The 9458-nt window shown below is 42.4% G+C and overlaps 1 protein-coding gene across 4 annotated transcripts in view; it reads right to left on the reverse strand.

Moving 5' to 3' along the window:
* The window catches only part of ano10a (anoctamin 10a), a 40614-nt gene that overhangs the window by 19911 nt on the left and 11245 nt on the right, over positions 1-9458 (reverse strand). For all 4 annotated transcript variants that reach the window (XM_076096576.1, XM_076096577.1, XM_076096575.1 and 1 more), the window contains 9 exons: positions 7957-8091; positions 4360-4479; positions 3990-4174; positions 3424-3808; positions 2018-2073; positions 1851-1925; positions 1255-1443; positions 954-1145; positions 470-598 (listed from right to left, as the gene is read on the reverse strand). In XM_076096576.1, coding sequence (XP_075952691.1) covers positions 470-598; positions 954-1145; positions 1255-1443; positions 1851-1925; positions 2018-2073; positions 3424-3808; positions 3990-4174; positions 4360-4479; positions 7957-8091 — 1466 coding nt within the window. The remainder of the gene's footprint in view (positions 1-469; positions 599-953; positions 1146-1254; positions 1444-1850; positions 1926-2017; positions 2074-3423; positions 3809-3989; positions 4175-4359; positions 4480-7956; positions 8092-9458) is intronic.

Here is a 9458-nt window from a genome sequence, read left to right on the forward strand (position 1 = left end):
CCAGTGTAGATATGTTCAATTATTTACTGAGTATTTACTGTTGTGTATTGCCTAGATAAGCTGCTGCTGTAACACAATCATTTCCCCATTAGGGCTCAATAAAGTCCATCCGTCCATTACAATCTTGTAGGTTCCAGTAGATGTAATGCAGCACACTACAGGATTTAGTACAAAGCGTAGCTAGAGCACAGTGAGTTACAATTAACAAGAAATGAGGAGTAGATCATTACTTATATAACCAACAGTGAGCAAATATTTAAAAATCCTTGAACATTATTTTGACAAATAGACTAGTCCCTGCTTCTTATGGTGTTGTGATACGAGACAAGCCGAGCCTTGCTTTATAACGAGTCACACCAAAACAATCAGGTCCTGTATGGGATCACGCACTTCAGGGGTGTCTCTGTGTGTGAGTGTGTGTGTGAGTGTGTGTGAGTGTGCGAGTGTGTTTGTGTGTGTGTGTATTTACCTCTACAGCCACCGTCCACAGTATGAGCTGCGTGTCCGAGTCGAGGAAGTAAGCCTTGACTTGTGGAGACATGCCTATCAGCGAGCAGTTGGTCACGACAGCGATCACGCTCATGGCCTCGAAGGCGAGCTGGACACAGACAGAGAGACGGCAGCAGTCAGCGGCTTAGTCCCACAAATGGAAAACCATTTTATTTGTTTTGCCAGCTGGGCCACAGTGCCGACTACGTGATATCTTGTTCTTAATCAACTTGGCAGTGTTCGGAATAGAAACAATATTTTATCCCCGGGGGGGGGGGGGGGGGGGAGTAATATTCTCACGGACAGTGTTTCAAATAAAGAACATCATGTTATGTGTTTTCAGTTCCTAAAAATAATATCAACTGCCTCCTTTTGTGTCGAGAAAAATCTGATAAATGCTTAAAAGCTGCGCAAGTGATCTGACATGATTGTTCACGAACGAGCCGGCGGTCCGTGCGGCTCACCTGCCAGACTCCTATGTTCGCTGCCGGGTCCGAGAAGGGTCGTTTGAACACACGACACATCTTGAAGGCGTCAGAGTAAACCTCTGTGATGTTGTTCAACACCACCAGGACGGCAGCCAGAGGGTAGACGCAGGAGAACAGACTGACGTAGCCAAACAGCAGGAAGAGCTCCAGGTAGTCATCGAAGGTTCCCTAGAGGGAGGCACAGACGGACATATTGACCAACACGTACACACATGGACTCGGAGGGACGCGTGAGAAAAAAATCATGTAAAGGCTTTCATAGTCCGCTTGCACCTACCAAGTAGGTGCTCATGTCGGCCTCCAGCCGGACTTGATCGGCCAGAGGAAGCTCTTTGTCCTCCAGGGTTTTTCTCTTCTGGACTTTGCGGATCATCTTCTTGTTGCGTCTCCTCTGGAGCCAGTAGGGCAGGAAGGCCTCCATGAACTGATTCAAGATCTGACTGGTGATCAACAACGTGGCCAGACTCTGGATACAGATGGAAACATGAAAACCAGGTGGGGTGAGGAGAGGCAGGGATATGTAAGGGAAGGTGGATGGAATAGGAAAGTAAATAAAAGTGGGAAAACAGGGAGAAAAGAAAACTGCAAAGAAAGTGAAATTAGGAGGGAAAGAGGGAGAAAGGGAAGATAAATTGAAGGTGAGAAGCCAAAAAATGTTGGAGGAAAGAAACAAAGAAAAGGCAAGAGGGAAGAAAGAACACAGGTAGGAAAGACGTAAGAAGGGAAATATTAAAGGAACCAAGGAAGGAAGAGAGGAAACAGAAGTAAATTTAGACAAAAACAAAACACGGGCACAAAGAAGGAAGATAATAATACAAAAAGAGGAAGAAACCTTAAAGGAATAAAGGAAGGACTGGAGGAAGGTAGGCCTACCTGTCTGAGCAGCACCATGTCCTGCATGAGAAAGGCGATGTAGAACAGCGAGGCGAAACAGTTGAAGAAGTTGAACTGCGGGGGAAAGAGTCGAGACGGTGTTAGCTGCACTCTGACGGATGAAATTGGCGACGTCGTGTGTTAAAAATGTGATTATTAATACTCACTACTAATACTTTAAGGACCAAGTGATTCTGATATGAAGACTCCAGCCTGTGGTTTTCTAAAGACACAGAGGAGGAAAACACAAATGTTAGCATGTCAGTGACAACAATAAAGTCCATTTCACCCACAGCACATTTCCTCGCTCGTCCTACGGAAATATATAGAAACACATCACGGGCAATCCAATCTGCATTTTAGTTCATGTCGCCCGCCAACCAAAAGGAAACAGGAAATTATCAAAATGTTTCCTTCTTAATGTGTTCCGATAATGTTGTTTGTGTCCAATAACTGAAATATTAGGAGAACTTTTTCTGCCGTCTCCAAGCCCAAGCGCAGAAAACCCTGGGGCAGGGGCGTTTCTAGGATTCAAAGAAAGGGGGGGGCTTAGCCCCAAGGGGAGTGGCATGTTTGCACGCAATTTTATTTGGATATCCATTGTTTCAGACAGTTCATAGATTGGTTCAATCAGAAAGAGTGTGATTTTGCTCTGTAGTTTTGCTTGCATTCAGTATATGATAACACAAGAGACATAATTTCAGGGTCATAGTGAAATTTGACAACACAAATATGAACTTTTCTCAAATAAAGAGAGAAATAATTTTCCTGCTTGTAAAGGAAAGACGGATAAACTAGCTTTCATATCCGCGTTACTCCTAAATCCTAATTCTTAAAGGGACTGTACACAATGGATGGAGAATGGACCTGACAGTGTCAACTTTATATCGTTAAGTATGATGATGGGCTAATGGATTGTAATTTGAAGGGGGAGAAAACATACAAACCAGAACGCACGCACATATGTAGCATGTTAGAGTTATAAATAACTTGTCCATGTGAGAAACAATAGTTTAATTTAATGACATCACCAAAAAAAAATAAGTTTTTTTTTTTTTTATCCAATAATGCCAAATTATTTGGGGGGGCTGAAGAACATTTTAGGGGGGCTTCAGCCCCCCTAAAATTTTCTCAGCATGAACAGTTCTCCCTGTGTCTGTTACCGTCCTAACATTTACAACCAAACTAACTAAATTACCCCGAGAGACAACCAGACAGGTATATGTCAATCCAGCCCATTCTGTGCATCCTCACCCCTACCTGAATTGTACCATCTTTAAAGATTTTCTAAACACTTTAAACTGTCCCTTTAGTGTCACAGATGTGTAGGGGCGAGTAGATGTAATAGAAATAAATACTTTTGTAAAGTTTGACTTAAAGGGGCAATGTGAAGAATTAAGTAGCTTCTAGCGGTGAGGTTGTAGTTTGCAACCAACGGAAACTTCTCCCGTGAGCCAAGCGTGTACAGTTTCAGACGCGAAAATGTCTCTCTTATATCTATTTGTTAACTTTAGTTAAATAAACTCTTTCTGCGTGTGGATTTTGTGCATTCAAAACAATCAGGACTACTCACCCCACTCAGTGAGGAACTCAGCAGCATATCTGTAGATGAGGTTCATAATCTCTATGACCACAGCGTAGATAATACTGGGGATGAAACACAGTATTCCTGTCCAGAACGTGGGCTCTGCGTCATGGAGCGACAGCACCCATCCCTCCATCAGGAAGTAGATCATCATGATGTAGAGGGACAAGTAGAGGCAGAGCAGGACGAAGGGCAGGGACACGAGGTAGATGCGCAGCTGCCTCTTGGTGTTGGGGTAGAGCGGCTCCTCGCGGCCCGTCACGGGGTTGAACCCGAGGACGCCGTGGAAGCCGGGCCGAGGTTCCTCGAAGGCTTTCTTCCTGCTCAGCGTGCCCCAGCGGTAGGCTAGCGAGGCGCTTCCACGCTTCCACAACTGGTTGGGGGGGGGTGGGGAAAGGTTTGGGCTCTTCGGTTACTCAGCTTTCACTGGAATGTTATTCAATCAAACTACAATGTATCATGCTCCTTTCATTCATTTGGATTTCTTTAAAAGTCCCTGAGATTGTTAATTCCCCTTCAAGTGACTTGTAAGCAGACGCAATCACTGTCCGTACCTCCAGGATAACGGTGCACCAGACCAAGTTGAACGCAGCAAAGATGACATATTTGTCGTAGTCCTCCCAGTCAAACAGGTAGTAAGGCACCCCGATGAGAGCCATGGGCACCAGGGCGAAGGTGAAGTACTCCAGGAAGCCAAAGTAGAGGGCCTGACCCTCGCCGTAGTAGTGTCGGATGTCATCTGGGGTTAGAGAATGGAGAAGAAAGTAGCGGGCAAGTAATTTAAAAATATGACAGGAAAAATATACTGAAGAGAAATAAAAAGAGGGAAAAACATCCGTAAAGGTTGAGAACAACTCTGAACTGGAAGGCAAATAGGGCTTCATGTAGTAGTCATCATGTAGATCAACTCTCTCATCTACTTACCGAGAGGCTGAAAGGACAGCTTCACCTTTTGGTACCAAGAAAACGACAGCCTCTTCAGTTCCTCCTTTTCGTGGAGAGGAAAGACTTGGATCAGGATCCCCTTGGACAGCAGTCTGCGAACTAGGATGCAAATGAGAAAAGAGTCGGCTACTTCCTGTGATGTCATTTTTTCCGTTCAATTTTGCTGCAACCGACTGACTTCAGTGCCGTCATAAGGCCTGTCTCGATAATTACGTTATAGACTTATCGTACGCTATCGGGTCACGGCCGTGATATTTTTTTACGTTATCAACTTATTGTACAATATATGGTCACAACCTCGATCATTTTTACATTATCGACTTATCGTACAATACAGTATATGGTTACGACCTCCATCGTTTTTACGTTACTTATTGTACACTGTGGGAACATAACCTCGATCATTTTTACATTATCGACTTATCGTACACTGTATGGTCATGGCCTCAATCGTTTTTACATTATCGACTTATCCAACGATATATGGACATGACCTCTATCATTTTTGCTGACCTGGATATTGCCCGTTGCTTTCAAAGCTGCACTGGGATCATTTTGTGTTAAAGCTAAATAAGAGTTGGACTTAAAGGTAGAATGTTGTTAATTTGCTTTGATTGGCTCGTTTGGTACAAGATACCAACTTTAACTTTTTTTTCTACTTTCTCAGTGTGCAGCTGGTTCTGGTTGATAAATTAAAGTACTGTTCACTACCGTTCAGTGGAGTAGTCTGCCAGTGGGGGGGGGAGAGGTGGAGCAACGTGTGGTGCGCTAGCTAGCTAATGCTAAGTCTTACTTTAAATCGGTAATCAGCACATCCATGTACAGTGCGCACTTCATCGTAAAGATGCACTAGAAATGACAGCAGAAGACAAACCATGATGAGCTTTATTCACATGTTATGTCAGTGGTCAAAAGTTGTAAGGACATTACTACAATATTTGTCTCAATAGATGTTGAATTGCTTGCTAGACGCTTGCTCGAGTTGGCACAAATTGCTTACGTTAATGTAAAACTAAGAAATGAGTCCCACATGTTTCATTATATTCACAAATAGTGGTAAAATGATTTGACTGACACAAATAGGACAATAAAGCAAACAGTCCAGAAAAAAAAAGTCAGTAGTTAATGGGCATTTGTGTTCATTAACCAATGATCCATGTGGCCGCGGCTTCAATCCAACCCTTCTCCTTTTGCGTTAACAAAGGTCTTAACCATTGAGAAACCGGATTGGCAGAATGTTGCCTGTTGACTCTCTATACTCTTGTATCAAATGCTTAATATTTATTTAAGTGCTTATTTATTGTTTTTCATTGTGTGCCTTTATTTAATTCATTTTTTAATTACTTAGGATATAACAAAAAAAGTTACATTCCAATTCGTAAGTTTGAATATTCTTAGAATTAAACGTTAAAGGGTGAAGTTGCATTATTATGCCATCATGTCAGTGGCATAAAATGGTATTATAATGACAATAATATTGTTTATTGCAATTTTAAAACACAAGAATTTATCGTAATGGGCTTAGCCAGCATCATAATATCAGCTTTAGCAATGCAAGTCATGATGAATGAAAATATTATGTGTATAGGTTGTTGGGTGAATCTTTATTTGCTCAAAGTTTGAATTCTTTGGAGGATGTTTCACTGGCTTTAGAGTGACATGAAAACAGCCTTGCTGCATTTTTATCCCTGACTTTTGTTTGTCAGAACTCACTTTCCCAACCACATAAACATGCAGCTTCATTTTCTAAAACAAGGACAGGCAAACAATAGCTGTGAGCCAGCCCATTGTGCACAATGCACTGTCTATACCAATCATTTCCATTGTCTAATACAGAGCGACTAAATACGAGTACATGAAAGCTCTATCGTGCCATCTGCCATTTCTTGAGTGCATCATTTGTCGAGAATGATTACATTCTGCTTTAACACCATTTGTCAAATAAAAGGCGCTGAATAGAGGCACCCTATCTCCACTGCAAGTTCATTGCTTCCTTATCTCGCTTTGGGATATTTCACTGCATTTGCATATTTATTGTTTCCATACTGCAGTCGCAGGGAGAGCGAAAGAGACAAAGACAGAGAGAGAGAGAGACAGTGAGGTAGGGAGGCCGCAGTGGAGAGACAGGCTGTGTTCAGTCTGCTCTAAAAGGAGAGGAGGCAAAGTAGTGCTGCCACAGGAAGAAGGGAAATATAATAATAAGTATAATTCACTATTCAGTGGTTATTGTTTGTTAATGGTTACCATTAGGGCTGTGTCCAATATGTATCATTTGTTTTTGGTTGGATGTCTGAAATAACACAAATTGAGGAGATTTGAACGTTTTGTTCTATGATATAAAATACGTCAGTAAATACCAAGCTAACAAGTGGCTAAATGAGACGACTGAACGCCATCACGCCGACTTGGTAGCTTGGTAGCCTTTAGCTTGGTAGTGGTGACTTGAAGTCGTGTGACCGTGGTGTAGGTTGTTAGATTTTTACTTCTGCCGATAGCATTCACACTTAAAAAAAAAAAAAAATCATAAAAGGGGTGTTCATTTGTTAAGACAAAAGGTACAAAAGGTAAATGTTTGCTGGTCACAAAGATTATTTTCTTATATTTTGTCTAGGGAACCAGTGAGATGCTAACTTGCAGGGTTGGCCTACAAAACCTCTACACATTTGGAGTGAAGATACTGGTATCATATGAAACTAGAGGACCAAAGGCATCTACTGCTCCCATGTCATGATAGATTGTCAGGAGGAATAAATAACGCTCAGAAATTAGGCACATTTTTGGCGAGGGAAAACTGGCATTGCCACTTTTCAAAGGGGTCCCTTTGGGTTCTATTGATACCCTTGAGTCTCCCCTTTACAGACTTTATGATAACATCATGCAGTTTGGGGCAAATCCATGCAGTCTTTTCATGCAGTACAAATGGGGTATTTTTGCCTATTCCAAAAATGGTTTCTGCATGCTGGTGACCCTAAACTTTCTTGTAATTGCACAAATTGGTGTTCATATTTTTATTCATGTGTGATGTTAGTCCTCATAGTAGCTATTTCATATTGTGAGACCATTTTTTGGGAAACTTGACATCACTGTTTAAAATGACCTGTTAGGACCTCTAAGATAATCACAGCCTCATGAAATTGTAGAACCACAAACTAAAGGCACAGGGCATTCAGAAGATGTATGGCTTTCCAAGGTAGAATGACAATAACGGGGTTTAGCAGCATTTTCCAGAACAGAAGTGCTCGCCATCCAATCCCTGAAAAAATTATGCAATTCTTGCAGAAATCTTCAAATGTCAAAAGTTTAACTTCTAGATAACAAATCACAGCATGGCTTTTTCTATGGTGTTCCTCAGGGTCTTGGTGTCTTAATGTGGTATTTTATAAATTCTATTGCTGGTAAAAAAAAAAAAAATTGAAAAAAAGTGAATTGTACACATGTACACCACCCCCCGCCCCCCTCTAGCCCCCTTTAAAGGGGGCTCTCGTGTACAAGAGGTTTTAAACTGCATGTCTGCCTTTGTCTCATCCAATCAGCCTATTTTGAAAGTGACAGGGTGAGAGGTGGATGGACACTCACTGATGGATTTCCCGGGGTAGAGCTTGACCTGGTTGTGTCCCGGTACATGAGTCTCGTCTTTGGCCCGTAGTGTGTCCAGCTCGTGTTTGATGATGTACTGACACTCGGCCATGCTGAGGAAGGAGTCTCCGTCCCCTGGGGAGACACGGCAGATCATATCAGACGCAAGCAGCAAACACGGAGACGGACACCGCGACATTCACAGCGGAAGGCATGTTCAAACAGCTCAGAGGCTTTCATGGTGAGGCCATTGATTTCAAACTGCGACCGTGTCAATCACACTACATTTCACTTTCCAGCTCTTTTGATTGTGGAGCTCTTTGCAAGACTTAAAGAGCTGTGACGATTAGAAATCAGCTGCATGCTGGAACACCTGTTGAAATGCAGCAATAATACTGTAATAACAAACAGCCTTTACCTTCACTACTTTAGGGCTGACACTAAGAATTAACTGCATTATTGATTTCTCTGCCAGTTAGTTGCGGTTTATCACTTCATCAGAGTCAGTTCATAATGTTTTAAAACAGAGAAAACCAGTAAATGGTCACGTAGGAGATGCTGAAACTGCCTGCTGCAGCTACAAACGATGCTAAGAGTGGTAACTGTGAAAACAGTGAAAAAGCTGTGGGACAGCTCAACAATGTGTTGAAACTCTATAAATCTCAGTCAAGCTGAAGGGAGCTGCAAGTGATAATTCTCTGGAGCTGCGACCCCTTCTACACTGTCACATTATTGTCTCAAAAGTGAGTGAGTGATAAAGTTACACTATTGGTCTGTCAAGTTGGAGTTTCCCAATTGACCGTTGCCCTTTCAAAATAAATAGAAACTGTGGTAACATCTTTGCCTCCGTGATTAACTCATCCGATCCACTTCCTCATTACATGTGCGGTTGTTGTTGCTGCGCAACACGTTCGTTACTCCAACGACCCAGAAAGCATCTTTTGGGAAATTTAGGGGGAGCTCTGAAATGTCGCAATGTTTGGTGCCACTTCTTTTTTTGTATAAATTTGTATTTTCCTGTAAATATGTTTCAAACTTGATGTCTTAATCCTAGTGTTTGACTCCTAGTTGTTCACTATAGTAAATGATAAATTCATCCACTGATGTCAGGGGCTACCATGCAAGGTGCCACTTGCCCATTTATACACCGTAGGCAATTTGGGATTAAGTGCCTTGCCCAAGGATACATTGACATGGACTAGCGGAGCCAGGGATCGAACCGCTGATCCTCTGATTGAAGGACGACCCTGCTCCACCACACAGCCACAGTCTCCACAGCTGCTTTAAGGAACGGGAGCGGAAGCAGGAAAGTTGCTACGTTGCTATGTTTTCGGTGAGACCAACATTTGAGAATGTGGGCATGTTCACAATTGTCATGGGACGCAACCTAGCTCTGGTGTAGCGAATGTTCAAAAGGTCAGTATTAGGGCATAAATAATCCTTGAGCACCCCCTTGTGGACAAATACAATGGCCTGTAGAGAGGGTTTAGAACATTACTGTT

The sequence above is a fragment of the Anarhichas minor genome, unplaced genomic scaffold, assembly GCF_050575085.1.
Source record: "Anarhichas minor isolate MPS153535 unplaced genomic scaffold, ASM5057508v1 ptg000022l, whole genome shotgun sequence".
In the NCBI taxonomy this organism is placed as follows: domain Eukaryota; kingdom Metazoa; phylum Chordata; class Actinopteri; order Perciformes; family Anarhichadidae; genus Anarhichas; species Anarhichas minor.